We start from the raw sequence: 26,229 nt of genomic DNA, 5'->3' as shown, positions 1-26,229 counted from the left end.
CGTCTATTTCGTGATCTCTGTACTCATGTCTCAGCTCCCAAAGATCAAAAATTAAAGCAACACCTTCATAAAGTGCTTACAGTGTTCATCATAACAACTCCATGGCAACTGCTAGAGGGTTTAGCAACTTATTCAAGATCACACAGCCTATAAGTGACAAAGCTCTTTTTCAAAACCACCTCAGCATGACTACAATTACTGCTCTTTCCCACAGTGCCATCCTTTTCCCAGTTCCCAATAGTCATCTAACTATGTGCTCTTGATGCTATAAATAATGGATAACTTCTTTTTACCTTGCTTGACCAGAGACTTCTTGTGTTTTTTCTTTTAATTTTTCCTTTTTAGTTTTTAGAAATGGATTTCACGTGAAAATATAAAAACTGGCTTACACTATATTCTGAAATAAAATCCATTTCCATCTTTTCTGTCTTCCAGCGTTTCATCATGTTTCTGTTTACCCAAAGAAGGAGATTCCTTTTTTCATCCATTTCACAGCAGGACTATGTTCTTCTACAGCAATGATAGCTTTTCTTACACACCAGTTTCCTGAAATCATGGGTGTTTTTGCTAAAGCTGTAAGTATGATCTCAAGGACTTGTGTAGAATATTTGTAAAACACACAAGAAACCATCTCTGATCTGTTTGTGCTAAACCAGTTGAGCAGTGGAAGATATTTGTTATAAAGTAAATTACAGGAATTGATTTGTAAAGTTGCTGCCATAAATATGTCAAACATAAGTTTTTGGTGATTTGAGCTATATTTTTGTTGCTTAGAAGTTTTGAAAATACAGTGTCATAAATTATAAAGCTGGTCTTTGTAGATCACTTTTGGTGGTAAACTTAACCCTTGTTACTAGTTAAAGAATAATCCAGCCCTTTTAAATGCATTTTCTTTGGCATTTAAAAAAAAATTCCTTGTTTTGTACAAAAGCCTTTTGGTTTTTCCATTTAAATGAAATCATTAGTTCTAGGGATTTGCTGAATGTTATATTCAAGAGTGCAGCTAGGCTAGGGAATAAGTAGGTAAGATAGGACAGTTGAGACATTTGTCCTGGGTTCAGAATGTACCCCTTCACTCAAAAGTCCTCCTTGTTATTATATGTGCATATTCTTACTGATCTTCCCAACCTTGGATGTAAAACCATCTACAGACCTTTATTTTCATTTTTACCCTTTAGCTTTGAATTGCTTCCCTATTTCCAGACCCAGGCCCAGAAAGTACTTGAGGACTGATTTTAAAGAGAGTAGATCCTGTGATTACTAACTTTTCTACATAAACTTATTAATTAATGTCACTGACTGAAAGCAAAATTACCAAAGAGAAGTCCCTTTAAGTCTCTAAGCCTAATAAAAAAGACATGTCTTGTACATCTCTGCATTTTTACCAAGTAATGAGTTCAAACCCAAAAATAAAATGTTAATTCATTATACTCCCAAATAGAAAAGCACTGAGAACCATAGAAATATTAGCCTTTATAATAATGCAGTTTCTATATTTTTCTCTATGTGCCTCCATTATAACTCCCTGTGTCCTCACAGTTTCTTTTCCTGCCTTAAGAATAGTTTATTTTGTGCCTTAAAGATTAGCTGGTTTTCTTCTGGCACCAGTAGTGAGAGCACTGGTTTCTCTTTTTCCCTTAAGGTCAACTATTATAATGTGTTAAGTTGCCACTGGCTGTAGGCCTAAGAGTTTGAGACTACAGTTGATTCTGGGTCAGGCTTCAAGAAGGATGGCTTTTTACTGTTGTTCAGGGAGTATAGATATTTGGGTTGGAAACTGACTCTTCTATTTCCTTTTAGTATAAAAAGAAAGCTTACTGATCACACCATAACTCTGTTGCTTGCAGTGGTGCTGATTGGCGAGTGTGTGTGTCTCAAACTGAAATGACCTCACTGTGTAATCTGGCATGGAAAAAAATGGACTAAGCAGAGAATCCCATCCATTTAACAAGCAGAATAAAATATGCAGCTGTGTATTTGAGATCATAGAAAAGCAGTGGGAGAGATGGTCTCTCAGGGCATTGGGAAGGAGGTAAAATAGAGAGAGGAGGGAGATCTAGAATCTGGAGTAGAGATATAGTAATTGTTAGCAGTGTCCTTCCATGAAGTACTGGCTAAAATTAATGTGGAGTGTACTCACTGTCTGCTGTACCCATCAGTGTTAGTATATAGTGTCTGCCTTTACCTAAGAGATCTCTGATGCACCAAAAGAGCCTTTAGGATTACATAACACAAGCTCCTAGCAGTGTCTGAGAATAAATAATTATCCATTTGAAAGTTGAATCTTCTTTTTTAGATCAAAAGTTATTAATTTACTGTGATTCTAGTTGATGAACAATAAACAGACATTTGTTTACTATCTTTTGGTATGTGTTGCTGGTATGTAGTGTTTAAAATGTGCCTGACAGCAACTACAGCTAGATTTTATCCCCATGGCCTTTACATGTACAGTTTAAATTCCTAAAAGTTAAGTATTTACTCAAAGTACCTGCAGATCAATATACGGTATGTAGCAGTTCCAAGGGCTGTTTCCATTTAAGAATTAATGGGAAATGAAAATATAGGCAGACTCCAGTTTATAAACTCAATAAACAATTACCCTAGTAGACGGACAGCAAGAGAACTAGAGGTTCACATTCTTTTTACCACTTAATATTGTGTGGTCTCTGCCTCAGGAGCATTACCATCACCCAGGACCTTGTTAGAAGCAAGATCCTCAGAGGATTCTATATACATTTAAAGCTTAAGAAGCCCTTGCTCTACTCTACCCCCAATAGAGGAATTTAGAATTCCTGGATGGTGCCACCTTATCAAAGTGGAGAAGGGACAAGATTGTAGAGTCGTTATGAGCAGAGGCTCTGGAGCTAGACTGTTTTGCTTTGGATTTCAGCTGTGATACTTATTGGCTGTGCAACCTTGGGTAAGTTGCTTAACCTTCCCCACCCCCCAGTTGTAAAATGAGAATAGTACTACCTCTTGGATTTTTGTGAGGGCTAAATGAGTTTAAAGTTTATCAAGAATTTAGAACTGTGTCTGCCCACAGTAAAATGTAGGTGTTAGCTGTTGCTGTCATCGTCATTGTCATCATCATCACGGAAGTGCAGCTGTAGTGAGAAACCCTACCCCCTTCATGTTTGGAAGAGCTATGTCCTACTAATAAACCAAAAATGCATTTTTGCATAGAAATAGTAGTAGAAATGGCTGTTAGGTATCATTTAAACAATACTTTTAGTACTATACTTCTGGTACATTATGTGCACCAGAAAGTGAAGAAATGGTTCAAATTCTAGGCACTAGCAAATTGCCTTATGGAGCAGAACCCATTGGTAGGTTGCAAACTGCATGTGTTAAAAATTTTTAGTTAAGTCAGATATTTGATAGCCAACTACAGTATCAATGAAATATAGAAATCAATGAAGAATCTTTGAAACATATTTATTCTTCTAAGGCAAAGCGGTTTAAGAAAATTTCCTAGTTCCTTCCATTGTTGCCATTGTCTCTTCTTCATCTAATAACCTCTTGTATTATTTCTCATGCTAGAGTAAATTCAGTCTGAATTTGTTAAAATGCATTTGTTACAAAAATTGCTTTTTCATGAAGCAAGGCACTAGGGATTAGTAATTTGTCGTGATCCTCACTGAACATCAGATTTAGATAAATGGAATGAACTAGAATGGTTAGTGTTTTAGTACCCCTTCTTTTGCATGATATAAAGATATGGAAAAAGATTTCATCTTCAGCACATTAGGACTCTTTCTCCTGATTTTTCTCCTGGCTGAGATGAAAACAGCCTGACAGTAGACATAGAGCAATGGAAAAAAAAATTGCGTAAATCCCTGGAGATGTGGAATGTGCTGATATCAGAGCTGATAGTCTCTTAAGGCCAGAATTCCTGAAAAAGGAAAAATTGCTTTTAAGTGGTAGGTCATTTTCTCACCTGCTTTGAAGCCTGCTGGGTTAAATATGAGAGTTCAAAGTAAGGGTAGCCAGCAAACCAATGAACTGGAATCTGATTCTGCTTATCTGAAAGGCGCTTCTTTATTTAAGAGCAGCACTGCCCTCTCCTTAGAGAACCAATCTTCATCTACTCTGACTCCTTTCATTCCTCTCTTGCAAGAAAAGCTTTCTTCTTAGTAAGCCTTGGGAGGGCGTTATTACAACAGTGAAAAGACTGAAGATGGTGTTTGGAAATTTCATTAACTTACAGATAAATTCAGGCTTATGGCATGTGCTTTTGTGTTTGAATATAAAAATCCCTAGTTGGGTTTTAACTAAATGGGGCAGCATTTGCAATGTTGGCAGATAAGATGTTATGGGTATTAGCCTGTTATCTATCTATTTTTTTATTGATATTTTACTCTGGAATAAAGGAAATTTTCTGAGGACAGAAAAAAAAAAAAAAGATGTTATGGGTAAAGACAGAAATTTAAAAGATTTCCAGATAAATTATTTGTTTCACTAAGGCAAAACTTGGTTAAAATTTGTTTCACTGAACACATATTGTAGCTGTGCTAGGGTGGGAATGGGCCCCGTTTCCACATATTTCTACTAATCTTTATGTGGGAAAATGTGGTTGGACATGCCAGTGATGAATTTCTGAGCAACTCATAATTGGCTGGCTTCACTGTAACTAGGGCCTAACAATCTGCTTGATTAATTCTTTAAGGACTACATTAGCCAAGTTGCATGATTTCCAAAGATATAGAAGGTCAGATGTTACACTAACAAAAGACCTCTCTACAGAATGTCTCACTGGGATTTCTTCAGTCCCTTCCCCCAAATAATTAACATTTCTGTCCCTAAATTACATTTTAAAAAGTAATAAGCAGATATAAATGCCAAGTGTCTTTTACTGAATAGTAACGAGAACTTTTGAGAAGGTTTGTCGATTATTATAATTTTTTCCAGGACAAAGATTGTCTTCGTAACTGGGAGAGTTGATAGACAATTATAACCATGTATTGATATACATCAGTTTAAAGGTTCCTAATTTACTGTTGTCACAACCAGTGACACGAAATCTGTCTACAGGTGAAAGGCTTTTTGTATTCTTCATCTGACTTTACTAAAACCCTAAGAGAGTTGCATTCTAAATACCTAGGACCCCATCCAGAAATTAAACTGAAATTAAAATGTTTCTTCACTTTGAAAATGAATAATTTTCAAGAACTAATACAGTTTTAAAAACATCTTGAATTGTAACTAAGCATAAATTCTGGGAAAATACTCTTTTATAACATGCTGTTTCCACAGTAATATATCTGAGGTATTTCCCAGAGAATATCCTGATAATAAAATGAATCTATTGTAATAGGTCAAAAATTTTAAATGTTTACACTTTTGTTCCATTGTTAGTGCCGCTAAAGTCTATTTGGGCAGTCTGGCATATTCCAATTTTGATTTTTTCTCTTACTAAACTGGGATATTTGTAGCAAGAGAAAAGTTGTTCTCCGCTTTTTATAAGGGTAATTTCTCATACTTCATCCTCATTGTTCTCCTTCAAAAAGAACCAGAATGAGAAATTTATGGAATTGCTAATGTTCTTCTTCATCCAAATGTTCTAAGTACTGAACTCTTCAAAGACGAAAGAGAAAGAATAAAAGCTAGGGCAATGTACTTTTTAACGCATGTCTATATCCTTTCCCCAGGATTTAATTCAGTTTTGAAGTTTGTGGAAAGCACCCTCTTTCCCTAATAACACGGGCTCAACAAATATGAAATTCATAAAAGCTCTCCCTGAATTCATTCAGCAGAATATTTAATCATCTTTGCCCCCCTCAAAGTGAAAGCCTCAGTGCCAAAGTCTAAGTTACTCTATCACTAACTGCTGTGAATATATTTATTATTATTCATTAGCACTTGAGGCAAATGGACTGCATAGCACGTAGAAGAGTTGTGCCCGGATATTGATGTAAATCACTCATTCCAAATTTGTAACACTAGTGGTATTAGAATTCATATTAGGAAACCTGCTGATTTTTGTTTTAGAAAAGGTTTTTGTAGACCTAGCATAGTCCTCTAAATGGAAAGAATAATGGGGTACAGAGGAAAATTAAAATCTTGAGGAATAGTTATTTTAGCTTTTTTCTTGAATGGAATTTTGCTCCTTCCCCCACCAATCAAATTTTTAATGCTCAAAAGAACTAAATTAGTACAACTAATTAATTTATTATAATTCTAAACAAGGAGTAATGTGGACTTCATTAGTTTTCTTTTTTAAAAGTTTATACTTACACTCATTAGTTCTTACCAGAGACATTGGAGGACAGATTGTGATCTTCCAATGTAATAGATGAGGAAGTTTGAGCCAATTAAGTTAAGAGTTCCTTGAAATCACACAACAGATAGTCCTTTAGTCACATATATATTTGGTTTCAAAAATATGTCACCTCTCAACTTATACCAAAACAAGTACAGAAGAATAAATTTCAAACCAAAAATAGTAATCCTGAAGGAATTATAGACTGACAGAGTGATGACAGTAAAGTGGTCTTACTAATGTCTTCCTATAGGAGATGAATTTGGAGAAGAGTTTTAAATAAAGAGGCCAGTGTGGATTGTCAGAAAGTAAAAAGGGCCCTTAGATTGCAGAAGTGCTTACTGAAAAGATCTAAGTAGACAAATAAACTACCTGGAAATGTTCTTCATTGTATAAGCCTATTTAATGAAGTCTGCTCTTTTAAAATAAAGAATGCCCATTTGCTTTTTTGTCTTTAAACTGGTTCACTTTAATTTCATTCCTATTCTGGCTAGTAAATCACTTTAAGTACACTGATCATTTATATCACATACTCATACAACCGTAAAAAGAACTTCATCCTTTCTAATTGTCTAAAATGTGCAGTAATACTGAATAAACAGTAGGCACTCATTTGTAGTGATTCAGAGGGAATTTAATTAACTCTTTGAAACAGTAAACAAAAGAAAAAGAAAAGCTTCAGTTCAGTTCAGTTCAGCCACTCAGTCATGTCCAACTCTTTGCGACCCCATGAACCGCAGGACACCAGGCCTCCTTGTCCACTCAAACCCCTGTCCATCAAGTCAACCATGATGCTATCCAACCATCTCATCCTCTGTCGTCCCCCTCTCCTCCTGCTCTCAATCTTTCCCAGCATCAGGGTCTTTTCCAATGAGTCAGCTCTTCGCATCAGGTGGCCAAAGTATTGGAGTTTCAGCCTCAACATCAGTCCTTCCAATGAACACCCAGGACTGATTTCCTTTAGGATGGACTAGTTGGACCTCCTTGAAGTCCAAGAGTCTTCTCCAACACCACAGTTCAAAAGCATCAATTCTTCGGCGCTCAGCTTTCTTTATAGTCCAACTGTCACATCCATACATGACCACTGGAAAAACCATAGCCTTGACTAGACAGACTTTTGTTGGCAAAGTAATGTCTCTGCTGTTTAATATGCTGTCTAGGTTGGTCATAACTTTCCTTCCAAGGAGTAAGCATCTTTTAATTTCATTGCTTAATATAAACTAAAAGCTGTATCTTATGTTCCAGCATCAATCTGTTTTCAAAATCAAAGGTGAAGTTTGTCAAGGATTGTGAGGGGAAGTTTAATTGAACAGAATAAACTTTTGGTCTAAAATAACATAACTCATGGGGCTTTTTTGTTTTGTTTTTCTAAAGTGAGATTTTTAGGTAATAGATGTACTTCTAGCAGTTGTAACAATACATTGGAAACTTCAATGTGTTCCTTAATGCTGATAAGGCCTCAGTGAAAGATTAGCTATTAATGGTATTCTGTCTGAATTTGAGGAAAAAATAATCTCTGTTAGTTCTCTAATTAATATTAAGATTGCCTTATGTCTGTCTCGACTGCCAGCTTCAAGAAAAGAAATTATTTGGGCTTCAGGTGATGTTCAGCAAAACTAAGAGAACTGATATTCAGAGAATTCAGACCACATAATCACCCTTTAACCTCATCCTGTAATTTCAAGCATTATGGAAATGAAATGTATATGTACTATTCAAAGTGTAGAAAAGGGCTATATTCCCATTGAGCACTCTTGCATATTATAAATAGGATATGCAGAGAAAGAAGCAGTTTGGGGAAGAATTTAAGAAGGGAGCATACTCTTATAGTCTTTGTTAGGCACTTGCCAGCTCTTGTTTTCATCTGTTCAGCATGCTGAAGTCCCTATTTCTTTCTGATGCCAGAGTTCAAGCTTTTACTCCCAGGTAGCAGCAGCTCTACTATTAAATTTTAATCCCTCAGTGTTGTTAAACTTCTATCTAGAGTATAGCCACAACTGTTTTTGGCAGGCGAATACACTGCTGCTTTTCCTTCAGTCACAGTGAGATAGAAGAATGTTCTTTGGCTGGGGTGTGGATGAAGGCACTTTACTAATCTTATACATAATTCATCCTTGGTTGCTGGGGTATTCAAAGTTGAAACTTTGCCCTCTGATAAAATTCAGATGGATTTTTTATTTACTTGACTCTGATCCCTTTGGGATTTAGCCCTTATTGGGAGCCCAGGAATTCTAATTCAACAAAGCTCTAGCTGTGTAGATTTTTCTTATTAATTTACTCTTGGTGTATTTTAGCTTTGTAGTACTGACTCACAAAAAAAACAAAAAATGGCATTAGAACATGCAGTTCAGTGTCCTGGATACCCTGAAAAGATTCTTCTTTCAGTATTGGCTTATTGGATGAAAAGATTCCAATAGAGCTTATCTTAATTTGTTTTCAAAGTTTAGTTTTTAAAGAGTCTCAGCATGTAAAAATATGTTAACTATTGCTCTTTAACATACTATAATATGGTAATGATTATCCTGTAACATACCATAAGTTTTCAACGTTGAATTAATTGTACTAAGATGTTACTAATAATAAATTTGTTCATTCATTCAATGAGCAGATATTTATTGGATACCTTTTTGAAATATAAAATGCAACCCATGTTCACAAGTAACTCATAGTCTAGTGGTAGGGGTTTGAGGTAGGCAAGAGATGTATAAGACAGAGGCTTCTGCTGCATAAGTAAATTAGTTTATCCTTGCAGGTTCATTCATTTGGCTGGAAGTGACTGATGAGTTATTAATATTTTCACATGCCTCACATAAGGTTTAGTGACCCAAAAAGTCAATCTAGACTGATAGAGGCTTTTTCCTTTTAGAAGAATTTATTTGGTTAGGATTCCTTTCAGTCAAACAAGAGTAAATAGAAAGAGGTCTCTCTATTTTATTATTTTTCAAATATCAGACATGAAAGACTTTCGTCATTACACCCAACTGATGAAGTTCATGTTTTTGTAAACTGTGGTATTCATTATGTTCATTTAAACAGTTTCAGTTCAGTTCAGTCGCTCAGTCGTGTCCGACTCTTTGCAACTCCATGAATCGCAGCACGCCAGGTTTAGAATTTATTAAAAAATGAAGTGCTCCACAACTCAAGATTGAAATAAGAAATGTCACCCCTCAGATTCATATATAGTGGCTGCAGTAAGATTAAGCCTATTATCAGTTCAGTTCAGTTGTTCAGTTGTGTCCGACTCTTTGCGACCCTATGGACTGCAGCACGATAGGCCTCCCTGTCCCTCACCAACTCCCAGTGTTTACTCAAACTCATGTCCATTGAGTCAGCGATGTCATCCAACCATCTAAACCTCTGTTGTTCCCTTCTCTTCCTGCCCTCAATCTTTCCCAGCATCAGGGTTTTTTCAAATGAGTCAGTTCTTCACATCAGGTGGCCGAAGTATTGGAGTTTCAGCTTCAACATCAGCCCTTCCAATGAATATTCAGGACTGATTTCCTTTAGGATGGACTGGTTGGATCTCCTTGCAGTCCAAGGGACTCTGAAGAGTCTTCTCCAACACCACAGTTCAAAAGCATCAATTCTTTGGCGCTCAGCTTTCTTTATAGTCCAACTCTCACATCCATACATGATTACTGGAAAAACCATAGCTTTGACTAGACCTTTGTCTAGTTTGATGGACTTTTGTTTGCAAAGTAATGTCTCTGCTTTTTAATATGCTGTCCAGGTTGGTCATAACTTTTCTTCCAAGGAATGAGCGTCTTTTAATTTCATGGCTGCAGTCACCATCTGCAGTGATTTTGGAGCCCCCCAAAATAAAGTCTGACACTGTTTCCTCATCTATTTGCCATGAAGTGATGGGACCAGATGCCAAGATCTTACTTTTCTGAATGTAGAGCTTTAAGCCAACTTTTTCACTCTCTTCTTTAACTTTCATCAAGAGGCTCTTTAGTTCTTCTTTGCTTTCTGCCATAAGGGTGGTGTCATCTGCATATCTGAGGTTATTGATATTTCTCCTGGCAGTCTTGATTCCAGCTTGTGCTTCATCTAGCCCAGCGTTTCTCATGATATACTCTGCCATATAAGTTAAATAAGTAGGGTGACAATATACAGCCTTGACGTACTCCTTTCCCAGTTTGGAACCAGTCTGTTGTTCCATGTCCAGTTCTAACTGTTGCTTCCTGATCTGCATACAGATTTCTGAAGAGGTAGGTCAGGTGGTCTGGTATTCCTATTTCTTTCAGAATTTTCCACAGTCTGTGGTGATTCACACATTCAAAGACTTTGGCATAGTCAATGAAACAGAAATAGATGTTTTTCTGGAACTCTCTTGTTTTTCGATGATCCAGCGGATGTTGGCAATTTGATCTCTGGTTTCTCTGCCTTTTCTAAAACCAGCTTGAACATCTGGAAGTTCACGGTTCACATACTGTTAAAAGCCTACCATACTCATTAATTTTTATCTTTGTTTTCTATATCCTCTCATTCCTAATAATGACAGATTAATAAGAGCTAAGGACCATCCTGGTTTAGAAAATGAAACAGTATGATGCCATTGTGAAACAGAATGGGACAGCGAAGAGTCAGTACTAAAATTATGTGCCTCTGTGGACATTTGAGAAAGAAGGGAAAAGAACCACTCAGAATTTCCCAGAGCCCACTGTTCATGTCAAAGCTGCACCCTGCAGTGACTGATTCTCAAAATATATCAGGTTAATTAAGAAAAATAAAAGGATATTGAGTCAAGGTACTAAGATAAGCTGCCTTTTCCCTTTCTTCCAAGCTAAATTTTACTGATCAATTCTGAATCCTGGACGATTCTACCTTTTAATAAGGGGAACTGAAAAAGATTTTCTAAGCAACTGAAAAAGATTTCCTGTATTTATTGGGTTCAGTCAGTATATGTGCTAACTGGATAATTGGAGATATAACCCTGGAACACATATTAAAATATTTTTAAAAACAGGCACAGAACCTGTCCTTGGGGAATTTATACTGTTAGGCATGTAATCATTAGATGTGGTAAAATGATGACAGTCTTTTGAGTAGAAGAGGAGGCCTAAGGTTGTACTGGAGGGTCGAGGAGTATACTGACTTAACTCAGTGAGGCAGCAGGAAAAAGTGGAATGATTTGAACAGACTTAAAGGCAGAAGACTGAAGATCCAGCTTTGGGGTTTACTTGTAATTGTTACTTCTCTAGTAATTTATCTGAGTTTGCTATATCTGCTGGAATAAGAGGAAATTATTATTCTTTGGGTAGGTGAACAAAACATACATCTCCAAATAATGAGTTAAATGCCTCATGGCATTTTCCAGTTCAGAAGTCTAATTTGTAACCTGCTGGTAAGGAGGTGTATTCATGTTTCTGGGTTGTAAGGAGCCCACTCTTATCCATTCATCTGTGTTCCCATTTATATTAGGCTGTGTCTGCTAACATTAGGTCTCTAGAGAAAGACTTAAGTAGACTTAAGGCCCCCTGAATTCCTATGGACTACCTCCTACTCCTATAGGACTTCAACAAACATAATGAACACTTACAACAACAACAAAAAAACTTTTATCTTTTTCATAGTATTTAGAGTAATAATATCACATTTGGTCTCAAGTTCCATATTGAATTATTTTTTTTAAACATTGCTTTTGAGCAGTAACTTTTCCCTGGTTGCTTAGCCAGTCATACAAGTTGAGACTTCTGTTTCTATGCCTGTTTTATAATAGCTGCTCTGGGAGAACAGATGAAAAATAATAAGTTAGATATTTTATGGGTATTGAAATCCCTTCCATTCAGAAATGTAAATAAAATAACCAGCATGAGCAATCAGCTTATGTCAGATTCCATGGGTTTATGTTACATAGGGAAATTATAGTGCAACCTGAAACACACTTCTTAATGAATTCATAGTGGTGTCACAGTTGAATGTAAACCCTTGAGCTTTTCTATTGTGAAGAATTTCACAAATCACCTTTTATAAACTGTTTAGGGGAGGAGGGAAAAATTAAGATGATACCAACAAATGCTATCACTGTTAAGTGGTTGCTTCCCTTCCAGCACTAAATTGTGCCAGTTAAGTAAAGCAGAAAGTTAATACATTGCTCACCTTTTGGCTTATTCAGTGTTCATAAATATATATATATACACACACACACACACACGCACACACACACACACATATACACACACAAATGTATATATGTATACACACACACATTTCAATATTCTGATTTTGAAAGTGGCACCAGAAAAGTGCTATGGAAGAACAGGGTTGCCCTTATGGTTTTTATCCTCAGAGTTTAGCAAAGTTCAGTTAAAAAATGGCAGAAGCCCAATAAATAGCTCTGTTTTTACCTTCAACAAGTGCAAGAAGCCAGAGACCTAATTTGAAGATTATGAAATGAGAATTTGTATCTTATCTTTGGTTGTTGCTCTAGCAGCCTGTTGCTGTTGTTCAGTTGCTAAGTTGTGTATGACTCTTTGTGACCCCATGGAGTGCAGCATGCCAGGCTCCTCTGTCCTCCACTGTTTTCTGGAGTTGGCTCAAATTCACGTCCATTGAATCAGTGATGCCATACAACCATCTCATCCTCTATCACCCCCTTCTCCTCCTGTCCTCAGTCTTTCCCAGCAACAAGGTCTTTTCCAGTGAGTCAGCTCTTCTTATCAGGTGGCCAAAGTATTGGATCTTCAGCATCAGTCCTTCCAATGAATATTCAGGGTTGATCTCCTTTAGGATTGACTGGTTTAATACCTTTCAGTCCAAGGGACTCTCAAGAGTCTTCTCTAGTACCACAATATGAAAGCCTCAGTTCTTCAGCACTCAGCATTCTTTATGGTCCAACTCTCACCAGAACCATCCTGTCACTCAGTGAATTGATTTTGTAGTCCCTAAAACTCTTTCATAGCTCTCCTCCTTTCCAGTATGGCCTCAGCTCACTCAGCTCTGATGAATGTGCTAGCCTCAAAAGTCCAATATGCCAAATGCAGTATAGGAGACCAGTCAAATTTGAGAGTCAGGGAAAGAAGCATGTATTTTCTATTTTTAAAGAATTTCTTTTTTATATTCTAATTTCATAAGTGTTTGGCTTGATTTACACCAAGTTCTAGGCCTGTAAGCCTACATTAATGCATCACAGTTCTGGATAGGATATTTGATAGCTCTTATTTAGCCCAGAATCTCAAATGATAGGGAGCTAGAGTGAACAATATTTAGCATTTTGTTGGGCTTCACAGTGTAGCTCTCTTCTGGTCCCTCTGTCTGTAACAAATGGACTCATCCTTGTGTTTTCCCATAGCTGCCCTGGTGTTTGCTGACATAGATCAAGATGCTGTGTGGCTCTGTAGGGAACTCTGAGCCATTTGACAATCTGGGCACATATAGTCACCTCACATTATTTAAGCCCTGATCTCAGCATTCTAATTTCTCTGTATTCCCCAGTGTATATACTATGTACTTGCTTGAAATTCCTTATATATTGCTTGCACATTCTTGCTTCTAAGTTTCAGCATAAACCAATCCCTTCTACTTAGAATGCTTTCCTCTGTCTGTTCTCAACCAAAACATACTGTATCTTTTAAAAATCCTGCTCAAAAGCCACCTCCTATAGAAAGACTGATTAATCTCATTCACTTGATTCCTTTATTCTGAGAATTCTGTCTCTCAGTCTGTTGCTTAAACTGTTTTGTTTCTTTGTAGTTATTGATTCCATACATTGTCACTCAGTAAGCCTAACGGTTCTAGGAATGATGCGCCTCCTGCATCCCCATCCTTGTGTACATTATATTAATACATAGAGACTTTGAAGGCCTATTGACAACCTTTCAATTTCTCCTGAGTTCTAGTCCACTTTCCCTACCCTTTCCCTTTCTTCATAGTTAGTCCTAGAGAAACGGGGCACGTGTTCAGGGTTTGGCCTCCACCTTACCATGTGTGTGGCAACCTGTTGAATAGGTTCCTACAGTTGGGCAAGATTTAACCCTTTGGTTTGACAGTCCCTGCATTCTATTCAAACACATTCAAAACATAGATGTGAGACCAGAAGTAGAGAAATTTCCACTGAAAGCTAAGTTAGCTCTTTATACAAGACTTCTGAAGCTGCTGTCGTCAGCAGCTCACTCGACACTCTCCTGCTCTGCCTCTTCCAGGAGTCAGGGTTAGTTTAAGAAAAAGCCTCTTGCTAGAAGCCATGACCTCGTACTTTTATCCCCTCCATCTGGTGTGTGGCCTCATGGGGCTGTGCTGCTATGCAGGAGGTGAGCAATGGAATTCTTTAGATGATGACTTCTGAGCCCACATGCAGAGGCAGTGGGGGTGGGAAGCAGAGAGAACAGTGAGCGCCAAGATCGATGGACCAAAAAGTAAGATTTGCCCTGAAAGGAATCTTAACTATAGGTAGATTGTTTTCATGAGGTGTTCTTCCCGTAGCTCAAGTTGGGGCCCGGGTCAGGGAGCTGCAGCATCCCAGATCTATGAATGATGAATGTTGTATTCCTGCAGTTTTCCCTTCTGCCTTCACAGTTGGGGTACAGGAGTAGGATAGGTAGGGTATGTAAGGGCTTATGCTGTCTCTAATGGAATGCATTCCAGGGTTGAACAGGGAAGGGTTCCTCTTGCACGCATTATCTCTTAGAGCTGCTTTGTCTCACAGTCTCGGACCTAAACAGAAGTCTGATTTTGAATAAGTGTGGGAGGAGGGATTGGGGGCAGCAGCAAAAGTTTTTGATCAAGTGAAAATCTTTTTTCTGCCTCATCTTTTAAGGGTTTCTCTGCAGGGTAGATACTCCTTACCTTGGTATAGATAAATAGCTTGTCTTGGTTCAAGGTCTCAGGATTTTTACTAGGCTGTGAGTAGGCATCTGATCTGGGATAAGACCATTTGTGTGTGTGTGTGTGGGGGGCGGGGTTTGTTTGTTTTTTTTTGTTTGTTTAGCACTCTCATTCACTGTTCTTACTTACCTAGCCCAGGAGTTGACAGTAGTTTAAAAAAGATTGAAGTCTTAAAGGAAATTCTAATACATACTTTAGAAGCCCAAAGCCTTAATAACTTCCTCTCATGGCTTCTTGTGACTACTGCTCCGTCTACACATTTAGCATCTTTAAAAGGACTAGATAAAACTAAAACAAAAGATGAACTGTTAATCTGTAAAAGGAAAAAGGAGAACAGAAAGAATTAGAAACCAGAGCTGATTATACATGGGCCGCCTAAATGTAGTATAGTGATCATTTGGTGGTGGTTGTGTTAGTGATAGAAATGGCAAAAAAGGGATTCATTGATGAGATTAAGGAAGGCCTAAGCTGTTGCTTTTGTAAATTCTGCTCATGTGTACTCTCCTAGGATATTTTGTGTCAATTTCTGTCCTAAAGGTGCTAGGATTCTCCTGCCTCCAGCATAGGCACCCTCAGTTTCTGAGCAGAACACACAAGATTTGAAGTCAGAAGCCCTTGGTCTGAGTTCTGGCTGAGCTACTCAATATCCACAGGACTTTGGACAAATCACAGAGCCTCTCTGAACAGCACCTGCACAATGAGCATAATTCCTATCACAGGGTTGGTGAGACAATTACATATAAGCAAAAGCGTTTATACATAAGAAACCTTTATCACAGTTATTCTTGGGGAAGCCTCACCTTGAAAGTTGTCAAAAAAAGAACAGCTGTGGATTAAACTCTTTCTTTTTATTCACTCAGTTGAGCTTTTCTGTTTGGTCAAGTCTGCTTACTGGGGTTGATGTAAAGTCATCCTATTTCTGCTTGTTCTGGCCAAAGAAAGAGGACTCCAATGCCTAGATGATCCATCTGTAGACTCGTAGGCGGAATAAAAGTGAGCAAAGGCAAATTTTAAGACAGAACAGTTCAGAGTTAGAGGACAAAAGGGAGAGTGCTTACCTTGCTTTCTCAAATTCAGGATGACTAAAACATCTCAAGTAACTGAGGAATAACCACAGTGATGTTCAGAGATCATTTAAGCCATAAATATGTGCTCAGTTGTGTCTGTTTGTGACTTTGTGGACTGTAGACCGACGGGCTTCTGTCCATGGGATTTCCCAGACAAGAATACTGGAGTGGGTTGCCATTTCCTTTTCCAGGGGATCTTCCTGACCCAGGGATTGAACCCACATCTCCTGCATTAGCAGGCGTATTCTTCACCACTGTGCCATCTGGGAAGCCCTAAGCCATAAATGAAAAGTGGGAAAACACACTGATAGACTTCCTCTCTTCTATCCCTTTGACCTTGGGGGCAGGGACAGGAATATTACTGACACTTCACTGGCCTCTGCCTGAAACCAGCCAATCACTAGCTTCTGGGAAAGCTCAGTCTAGTACAGCACCTGTGACATATTTACCCTAGTAAAGCCACAGCTTGCTCCCCTCTAGTGCCTTTCTCTTGTGGAAATCATCTCTGGAACCCAAAGTTATCCTGTTTTCTAATCCAGGAAGAATTAAAAACAATGACAACAAAAGCTCATGAGCAGCAGGCTTAGTAATCATACCTCAAGCAGTCATAGAAGACCACCCTCTCATGCATAGCACAGAGGATACAAATTGCACTCTCTGCAGTGTGGAACAGCCATGGGAAGTTCTACAGTCTCAGGCATAGTGCCTGGGTGGGAATTGCCCACTGTTGATCTCTTCTTTCCATGCCCTTTCTGTATCCTTCCCCTGCCATCTCCTAGAGGGGTACCAGTCCCAAGCCAACAGCTGCTTGCATGTTGATAATTTAAAAATGTTCTTGGTTACAGCTGAACACCCTGTTGTTGATACAATTTTTGAAGTGTTTGATTGAAATCTAGTTGCTTTTTTTTTTTTTTTAATTGTCGGGGAGAAGGAGGATGATGAGCACCCAAATGTAGCCTAAGAAAAGCTATGTGTATATGCTATATTTGTGCATTTTGTGTGTATTTACCTTCATGATTGTGTGCAGGCTGATAGGGCAAAGAGAGAAAAGGAAACATCTCTTTCTTGTTTTCCACCACTGCTTCAAAGACGCCCAACCCCCATAGTAGCAGGCAGTTCCCAAGTGGAGGGCGGAGGCAGAGGCCTCACCAAGGCCATCAATAACCAGGTGTGAGCTACAGGTCTCTGTGTAATGTGAAGCTCTCCCGTATTTCATTTCTGCACCCAGGGAGCAGCTCTGCAGGATTGCTTACGGAGAGCTCTGTGTCTGGCACCTCTCTCCACAAGGCCCAGGCGCCCAGGGTCCCACCGACCTGTCCAGGAATGTACTACATTGTTCACTGGTGCTGTAATTTGGCTGCTGGAGCTAGGCCTCCCAGGGATGAGAAACATACTCTCTCCGGCTTCCTCCCTTGGGCTTCTGCCCTATGACCACTGAGGGTATTTAAATAAAACCTCAGAAAGGCTGAGAAAAAAAAAAAAATTCCTTGTTATCTTTCTTATAATAAGGTCCTGAGTGGGTCTGAGAATTTGGCAAAGAACTTAGTGGCTGATGTGCTTACTAAGGGGAGGTGAAAGAACTGAGAAGAAAGTACTCTCTGTAACAGGGAGGAGGAGAAATGAGGCCATGAGTGGTCCTGACTTTGCAAGCAGATCCTCAGGGCCAGGATATGTTTGATTCTTTGAAATAATCTGAAGTCCGTGATTTCATTTTTCTATATGAATATTCTCATATAGAGTATGGATTCATGCTATTAATCAAGCCCAGCAATAATACACCTTGGCTTTTATCTGCAGGACTATGTTAAGGCTGGCATTCTTACTTTTACATAAGAGAAACTGGCCACAGGCTGTGCAGGTAAGGTGTTAAGTCATGTGCCTTCTCTAAAAGATTCTAAGGTCCTTAAAGGATAATATCTTTTAAGTTAACTTTGTATCCAAATAGTGTTTTCTACAATGCATTATACCTAAATATTAAAAGTCAAAAGAAATGAAGACCAATAGGAAGGACTGAAAGACAGGAGGCAGACTAAGAGACTGCTGATCTGAGGGACAGGCCCCTATTAAACAGAAGAGAGATGGGCAGGGGGTGGCGGGTGGCGGTGGGGGATGGGATTAAAGGCAGTGAGTGAGTACCAGCAGGACTAATTGAGGCTCTGACTGCATCAAATCAAGTTCTCATTTTGCTGCTTGTTCCAAATAAATTAGTTTGTTTGTATAGTGCAGTCCAGTTGTGTAAAGCCAGTCAGGATGTAGAGGCAAGCTAAGGAATAAGAGGAGAAATTAATTGCTTGGGCATCATTCCTTTCTGGAGCCACATTAGCCTCTGTAATAGGGCTTACATGGGCCTTTTCCCCCTCATTATCCACCACACTTTTCAGCCCCCTCACTGTCTGGACAGCTTGCTCTTCTCAACCATTTATAGGAAATAGCAAAACTTGGTCTTTATGAACTAGAACTTGGAGCCCAGGGAAAAGCACATAGCAGTATGAGATGCCAGAAGAGGTCCACTTCCTCTCCCAGGATAAGAAGCAAAGAGAGGATAAGATAACAGAGCACAGGTAGATTTAGCTCAGGTTAGTTTCCCATGGAAGGCCTAGGCTGTCACTTATATGGTAACCTGGATATTCTTACGAGAGCTGAAGCTGACTGGGACCTGAGAGCTCTTCCCAGTGGCCCAGCAGACCAGATAGCCTCCCTCTGTAATTCATTCAGCTCTGTTCTTGAGTCCAGCCTGTCTGTGACCCTTACCTTTCCACTACCTTAAAGCTTTCTTCCTCTTAATCCCAGCTCAAGATGTCAGAAGCTCTTCTTTTCCCCTCCTTCTTCCCCCTCCCTAATCCCACCATTGGCTCATCAGTTATCCAGTTGACTCCATTCTGCAAGGAAGACATTCCCCTGGCCTGACTCACTCAGTCCTATTTCTCCACAGGAATCCCCTCACCACAGACCACAAGGGCCCTGACTAGCTCATGTTTTGTGTTAATGGATGTGAAACCGGAGCAAACCCCCTCACCAAAAGAAAAACCACCCTCAACTCTCCCACACAGGTCTCAGCAGGTTACACAAATATTAGTCCTATCATCCAAATAAATCTGCCCCCACGGCCCAAAGCTTATGGCTCCCCCATCCTCTTGCTGCCTGTGCAGAGAAAGCTGCTCCACAAACATGTGAGGACCCCAAGGGGTGCCAGAGAGGAATTAGGGAAAGGGGTGTGTGTGCTGCATTCCGAATTCCCTGTGCAGTCTCCTTAATCTGCAGCCTGCTGTCAGTACCTTACAGTACTGAACTGAGGATTGGGAGAGTCAGGATGGGCTAGACCAGCTAGGGGCTTTGGTAAGAGGGTCTGTTAGCTGGATTTGGGGGCAGAATTAAAACTCAATATCTGAGGTAAGTTTACACTCTCATTTTAGAGATGAGAAGATAGAGGCTCAAGGAATTTGGGAATCTTGCTCAAAATATTGTAACTGGTACAACTGAGATTTTAGCCTAGGTATATCATAAATGCAAATTTCTACACCACTCTGCTCCCTTAAAATATCAACAGGCAAGAGACAACCACTGTCCAAGTCACATAAAAATAGGACATCGTGATTTTGGGGACTCGGTGTCCTGCCCTCCTCTGGCTTACTAAGCCTGCTATCTCTGGAGATGCCACTACTGCAAGCTTAGTTAGGCAGTGGGTAGTAGCTTAGAAGGAACTGTGCTATTTAGGCCAAATGTGGATTGAAGGATAATAATCACCAAGACTTGGAGAGTCACTAAATAAAGATCTGTTGAATAAATGAGGAAAGGCTGCTTTCTAAGCTGTTTGGCCCCAAACCCCAGCTCTCCTTCCCTCTGTAACCACTGGTTTTTGCTCCCAGCTTCAAAGGCTAGGATCTTCTCCTAAAAATTGCTAAAGCCAGAGATGTTTACCTGCCTAGTTTACACTGATGCCTCATGTGGCCCTTGAGATCATTCTTGTTACCCTCTCCCACCCTCGATGAGTCACGTTATCTTTTATTTAGTGTTTCCCAAATGCGAAGAGTTGACTCATTGGAAAAGACTTTGATGCTGAGAGGGATGGGGGGCAGGAGAAGAAGGGGACAACAGAGGATGAGATGGCTGGATGGCATCACTGACTCGATGGACGCGAGTCTGAGTGAACTCCGGGAGTTGGTGATGGACAGGGAGGCCTGGTGTGCTGCAATTCATGGGGTTGCAAAGAGTCGGACACGACTGAGCGACTGATCTGAACTGAACTGAAACCTGGATGACCACCAGAATAATGCATGGAAAGTTTTAAAAAAGTACAAATCCCAAGAGTAACCAAATTACTTTTTCTTAGGAGTGTTCTAATGATCTGTTAGGCTGACACTGCATGCCATTCAGTTTATACAGGCAGCAAGGGAGCAAAAGAGGCCGTGCTGGCTGATACAGGTTAAAAAGGAAAGATTGGAAGAGAATGTATGTTTGTATAGTTGTATAATTTTTTTTTCTCCTACAAAACACAGCAGTTTACAAACATATGAGCATGAAAATGGAACCTTGTCCACTATGCTAACTCATATCTAGCAATCCCAGGCTCTTGATAGTGAAAGAATGTTGCAGAATTTCTTTTGGGGTACCAGGCAGTTAGCTCACACTAACCCAGGGGAAAGATATGTGGTTTCATCTCTGTCATCTACCCTCGGCCAGGTAGGAAAAGAAGTTCTCTCCAGGTACCCTTTCTCTTGCACACACAAGAAGTATCAGGAAGCCAATGCAAGGGAAGGGAAGAATGAGCCTTGACCATGTGCTTTAGTGCAACTCATATCGCTCTGAAGACTCCTACCTCTTCCACTCTCCCTTCTAGCCTCCACAGAGTGGGGAGTCAGGGAGCTGCTCGGTTTTGTTTTGCTTTGTTTTGTTTTTTATAATACATCCCCTGTCAACTCCTTCCCAGGGCTAAGGAACCAGCTAGGACACCAGGGTCCCTCTGGAGTATTCTCCAAGTCCTTAAATAGAGGCTGTCGCAGCCCAGGGTTGAGGGTGGAGGAAGGTGTGCATGCAAAGATCTTGTGCTTTTGAATCAGGAGGTTTGAAGTGGAGGGATGAGTGAGGTATTTTTATGTTCAGGTCTGATCCAGCCACTCTGCCTTCTTGGGGGCCTTGCAAGTATGGACGTCCACAGTGTTTCTGCACTCCTTGCACCGCACAGCACAGCACCAGTGGAATTTGCACTCACACTGGGTGACACGGGTAACTCGAGTTGTGTCATACCCTCGGCCGCAGCACATGATTTCACAACCGTCTGTCCCTTTAGATGTCTTGCTACAGACTCGGCCTGCAGTGCCTAGGGAACCTGGGTTGGGGAAGAGAGAGTGAGAACCAAGTTACCTCTTCCTTCAGCTGCTCTGGGTTCCCTTACCCACATCCTCATGAGGAAACCATAAAGAATCTTGTTTCCTGAAAATATACCCACTAGCCAAAATGACCATCTCATTGCCCTCTGCACCAGGCCTATTTCCTCCCACCATCAAGGCTCCCCAAAGACCACTGACTTTTCCTGCAATGCACTCCCTACCAATACATATCTCCATATTCCCTTCAAGACTTAGCCTGAAAATGTCATAACTTAAAGCTGGGTGAAGGTTCTCTACTTGATGTGTGAAATTTTATATAATAAAAAGTTAAAATAAAAAACTTAGCCAATAATTTATCTTTTCTAAGAAGTCTGGCTACAACTTGGTTTATATTTCATTCAGTTGTACTATATGAGAAAGTAAAATTAAAAGCATAGGCCCAATGTCAAATTATCTAGGATTAAAACCCAATTCTACACTTCTTAGCTATGAGGTCTAGCAAGTTAGTTAATAGCACCTAACTCAGTAGATGAAGTGTGTGTGTAAAAGTTGCTCAGTTGTGTCCAACTCTTTGTGACCCCATGGACTGTATAGTCCATGGAATTCTCTAGGCCAGAACACTGAAGTGGGTAGCCTTTCCCCTCTCCAGGGGATCTTCCCAACCTAGGGATCAAACCCAGGTCTCCTGCATTGCAGGCAGATTCTTTACCAGCTGAGCCACAAGGGAAGCCCAAGAATATCTAATCATCTGAGGGGACAAACTGATAAGCATTTCTGGCAGGAGGCTTCTCCCTAAGGAATTCCTAAAGAATATCCCTTGCTTTACCCCCTATGGTAGGAACTCTTGAAGGGTATGGATGGTGTTACTCCCCTTCCAGAGAATGTTCACAACCTCATTCTGACTGATTTTTGCCAAAGAGATCCTGCCAACAGATCACAAAATCCTAGAATTTTGGATAGGATGGATCCTAGAGAATATCTACGTTAGCCCTTTCCTGGAGATGGGAAAGTGACTAGCCTGGGGGTTCAAAAAGGGTATAATAACTTAACTGGTTTCTATTAGTAGTCTCCACATGCCACTAAATATGGATAGGAAATACTAGTACTTCTATATTTTTTAATCTCATCAATTTAAAATATCTGCTTTGTATGTTTTATGGTGTACATGTTAGTACAGTGAAACATAGACATAATTCATAAGTAAATATACATGTATTGGATGTACATGCTCAAATTTTTTTTAACCATAGGAGTATACAAACCAAAACATTAGGGACCACTGCTCTAGAGTGTGGAGTGACTAGATCTACTTTATATGTTTTTCACCTAACTCCAGGAGTTAGGTCCTAACTCTCTTGTACACCAGAAGCCTCTTCAATACTCTGGAGCTGAGCTGGCCTATGTAGTAGCCATTAGCCAATTGTGATCATTTAGATTTAAGTTAAGTAAAATTAGGGCTTCCCCAACCTAGATGTCCATCCACAGATGAATGGATAAGAAAGCTGTGGTACCTGTACACAATGGAATATTACTCAGCCATTAAAAAGAATGCATTTGATTTGGTTCTAATGAGGTGGATAAAATTGGAGCCTATTATACAGAGTGAAGTAAGCCAGAAAGAAAAACACATATATTTGGAATTTATAAAGATGGTAATGATGACCTTATATGCGAGACAGCAAAAGAGACACAGATGTATAGAACAGCGTTTTGGACTCTGTGGGAGAAGGGGAGGGTGGGATGATTTGAGGGAATAGCATTGAAACATGTATATTATCATATGTGAAATAGATTGCTAGTCCAAGTTCGATGCATGAGACAGAGTGCTCAGAGCTGGTGCACTGGGATGACCCTGAGGGATGGGATGGGGAGGGAGGTGGGAGGGAGGGTCAGGATGGGGAACACATGTACACCCTTGGCTGGTTCATGTCAATGTATGGCAAAAACCACCACAATACTGTAAAGTAATTAGCTTCGAATTAAGATTTAAAAAAAAAAACTCATGGAACTACCAAAAAAAAAAAAATTAGGGCTTCCCTGGTGACTCAGTCAGTAAAGAATCTGCCTGCAATTCAGGAGACCTGGGTTCGATCCCTGGGTCAAGAAGGTGCCCTGAAGAAGGAAACGGCAATCCACTCCAGTATTCTTATCTGGAAAATTCCATGGACAGAGGAGCCTAGCAGGATAAGTTCATGGGGTCACAAAGAGTTGGGACACAACATAGTGACTAAACCACAATTAAAAGCACATAAATTTTAATATTTAGTTCCTCAGTCACACTAGCTATATTTCACGTGCTCAGTAATCACACATAGCTAAATGGTTACTGTATTGAAGAGCACAGATGTCAAGTATTCCTATCATCACAGAAAGTTCAATAGGACTGCACTGCTTTAGAGGGAAATCCTGGATCCATACTCCCTTCTGGGATGACTCTACCCTTTAAATTCCAGGCCCCACTCTGGGTTTTATGAGATCTAATTTTATGCCTCTGAGAACACCCCACATACATTTGAGTCACCTTCCCTCCTGACTCCAAAGATCCTTCTCCAAAGGTGCATTTTAGGATGATAGCATAGGTTTACACCTGGGTGATGTATAACTATTTCTAGGCATTTATAGAGTAACTATCTAATTATGGCACATGGGAAGAAAACAAACTTGGTGATAGGAAATAATGACAGATGACTCCACCCTTATGGCAGAAAACGAAGAAGAACTAAAGAGCCTCTTGATGAACTTCAAAGAGGAGAGTGAAAAAGTTGGCTTAAAACTCAACTTTAATAAAACTAAGATCATGGCATACGGTCCCATCACTTCACGGCAAATAGATGGAGAAACAATGGAAACAGTGACAGACTTTATTTTTGGGGACTCCAAAATCACTGCAGATGGTGACTGCAGCCATGAAATTAAAAGACTTACTCCTTTGAAGAAAAGCTATGACCAACCTAGACATTGTATTAAAAAGCAGAGACGTTACTTTGCCAAAAAAGGTCCGTCTAGTCAAGGCTATTGGAGAAGGCAATGGCACCCCACTCCAATACTCTTGCCTGGAAAATCCCATGGACAGAGGAACCTGGTGGGCTGCAGTCCATGGGGTCGCTAAGAGTTGGACACAACTGAGCAACTTCACTTTCACTTTTCACTTTCATGCATTGGAGAAGGAAATGGCAACCCACTCCAGTGTTCTTGCCTGGAGAATCCCAGGGACGGCGGAGCCTGGTGGGCTGCCATCTATGGAGTCAGACACAACTGAAGCAACTTAGCAGCAGCAGCAGTCAAGGCTATGATTGTTCCAGTGGTCATGTATGGATGTGAGAGTTGGACTATAAAGAAAGCTGAGCACCAAAGAATTGATGCTTTTGAACTGTGGTGTTGGAGAAGACTCTTGAGAGTCCCTTGGACTGCAAGGAAATCCAACCAGTCAGTCCTAAAGGAGATCAGTCCTGAGTATTCACTGGAAGGGCTGATGTTGAAGCTGAAACTCCAATACTTTGGCCACCTGATGCGAAGAACTGACTCCTTGGAAAAGACCCTGATGCTGGGAAAGACTGAAGGCAGGAGGAGAAGGGGACGACAGAGGATGAGATGGTTGGATGGCATCACCAACTCGATGGACATGAGTTTGAGCAAGCTCCAGGAGTTGGTGATGGACAAGGAAGCCTGGCAGGCTGTAGTCCATGAGGTCACAAAGAGTTGGACACCACTAACTGAACTGAACTGAACTGACAGGAAATCACTAGGAGAATCAGAAGTGCTTCCTCAACCTTTTTTCTCCTGCAAGTGAAAGTGTTAGTCACTCAAGTCATTTCTGATGCTTTGCAACCCCATGGACTATAGCCTGCCAGGCTCCTCTGTCCAAGGGATTCTCCAGGCAAGAATACTGGAGTGGATAGCCACTCCCTTCTCCAGTAGATGTTCCCAACCCAGGGATCAAACCTGGGTCTCCTACATTGCAGGCAGATTCTTTACAGTCTGAGTCAACAGGGAAGCCTCTAGCACCCTTCAAAGTACACAGGCTACTTTTCTCTGTGACTTGGGTAGAGCTCCACCCTGTTTCTGTGCCCAGTTTTGCTCCTAGCCAGTTGCCTGTCGGGGAATGACAGTGATAGGTGAAAACAAATAGTGTGGAAGACAGCTAAGGTTTTGGCTTCCCCTTACTGAAGTCCTGACTGCTGATACTACAGAGATGAGCCTGAGAGCCGTAAGAATAACCAGGGGAAGAGCAGTTCTGTTCCACTGCAGGTTGTACTTAGTTTAACCCATCTGAAGCTGAAATACAAGCCATGATGGTGACTTCCACTTTTCTAGGGGAATACTACATCACCTTCCAGCATTCCCAAGAATTCCACCACAAATACATGGGACAGATTCAAAAATGATTTGGCGCTTTCTGCTGACGGTCAGGCACTGCTAGGGATCTCCTCTCTCCTTGCTTCCCCAATTCCATTTTAGAATTTTCAGTGGCAGCACATTGGATAAGCTCTCTCAGGGTCACTCATGGTCTATTTCCCACCTATCTTTCTACCTTTCATCTCCCCTGCCCCAAACCTTACTCAGTCAGGTTAACCTGCATTCTGCTTGTGGAACAGATCACGTGCTTTTCTACCTACCATTCTACTCATGTGTAGAGAATATCTACCTATTGTCCTCTCTAGCTATCCAGATAATCTCCACACTTCGAGAAACAACTTAAAGGTGACATTTTCAAATAAACTTTCTTTTGCTGTCTTTTGCAGTTGCATTA

The 26,229-nt window shown here is 40.2% G+C and overlaps 2 protein-coding genes across 13 annotated transcripts in view; one reads left to right on the top strand and one right to left on the bottom strand.

The window, feature by feature from the left end:
• Nucleotides 1-26,229, top strand: part of ST7L (suppression of tumorigenicity 7 like) — an 89,210-nt gene extending 62,981 nt beyond the window's left edge. For 6 of the 12 annotated variants that reach the window (XM_042252524.2, XM_012178666.5, XM_042252521.2 and 3 more), the window contains one exon: nucleotides 436-6,718. In XM_042252524.2, the coding sequence (XP_042108458.1) occupies nucleotides 436-614 (179 nt within the window). In that variant the 3' untranslated portion in view covers nucleotides 615-6,718. Of the gene's footprint in view, nucleotides 1-435; nucleotides 6,719-7,112; nucleotides 17,636-17,949 lie in introns of those variants that run through there. The other 6 variants (XR_006060391.2, XM_060412696.1, XM_042252496.2 and 3 more) reach the window with 2 other exon arrangements.
• WNT2B (Wnt family member 2B) overlaps nucleotides 13,309-26,229 on the bottom strand; it is a 22,154-nt gene continuing 9,233 nt past the window's right edge. The window contains exon 5 of the mRNA XM_004002328.6: nucleotides 13,309-21,478. Within this exon, the coding sequence (XP_004002377.1) occupies nucleotides 21,249-21,478 (230 nt within the window). The 3' untranslated portion in view covers nucleotides 13,309-21,248. The remainder of the gene's footprint in view (nucleotides 21,479-26,229) is intronic.

The sequence above is a fragment of the Ovis aries genome, chromosome 1 (assembly GCF_016772045.2).
Source record: "Ovis aries strain OAR_USU_Benz2616 breed Rambouillet chromosome 1, ARS-UI_Ramb_v3.0, whole genome shotgun sequence".
NCBI lineage: Eukaryota > Metazoa > Chordata > Mammalia > Artiodactyla > Bovidae > Ovis > Ovis aries.
The sequence above is the reverse complement of the archived record's forward strand: the minus strand, read 5'-3'. Positions and strand labels throughout refer to the sequence as shown.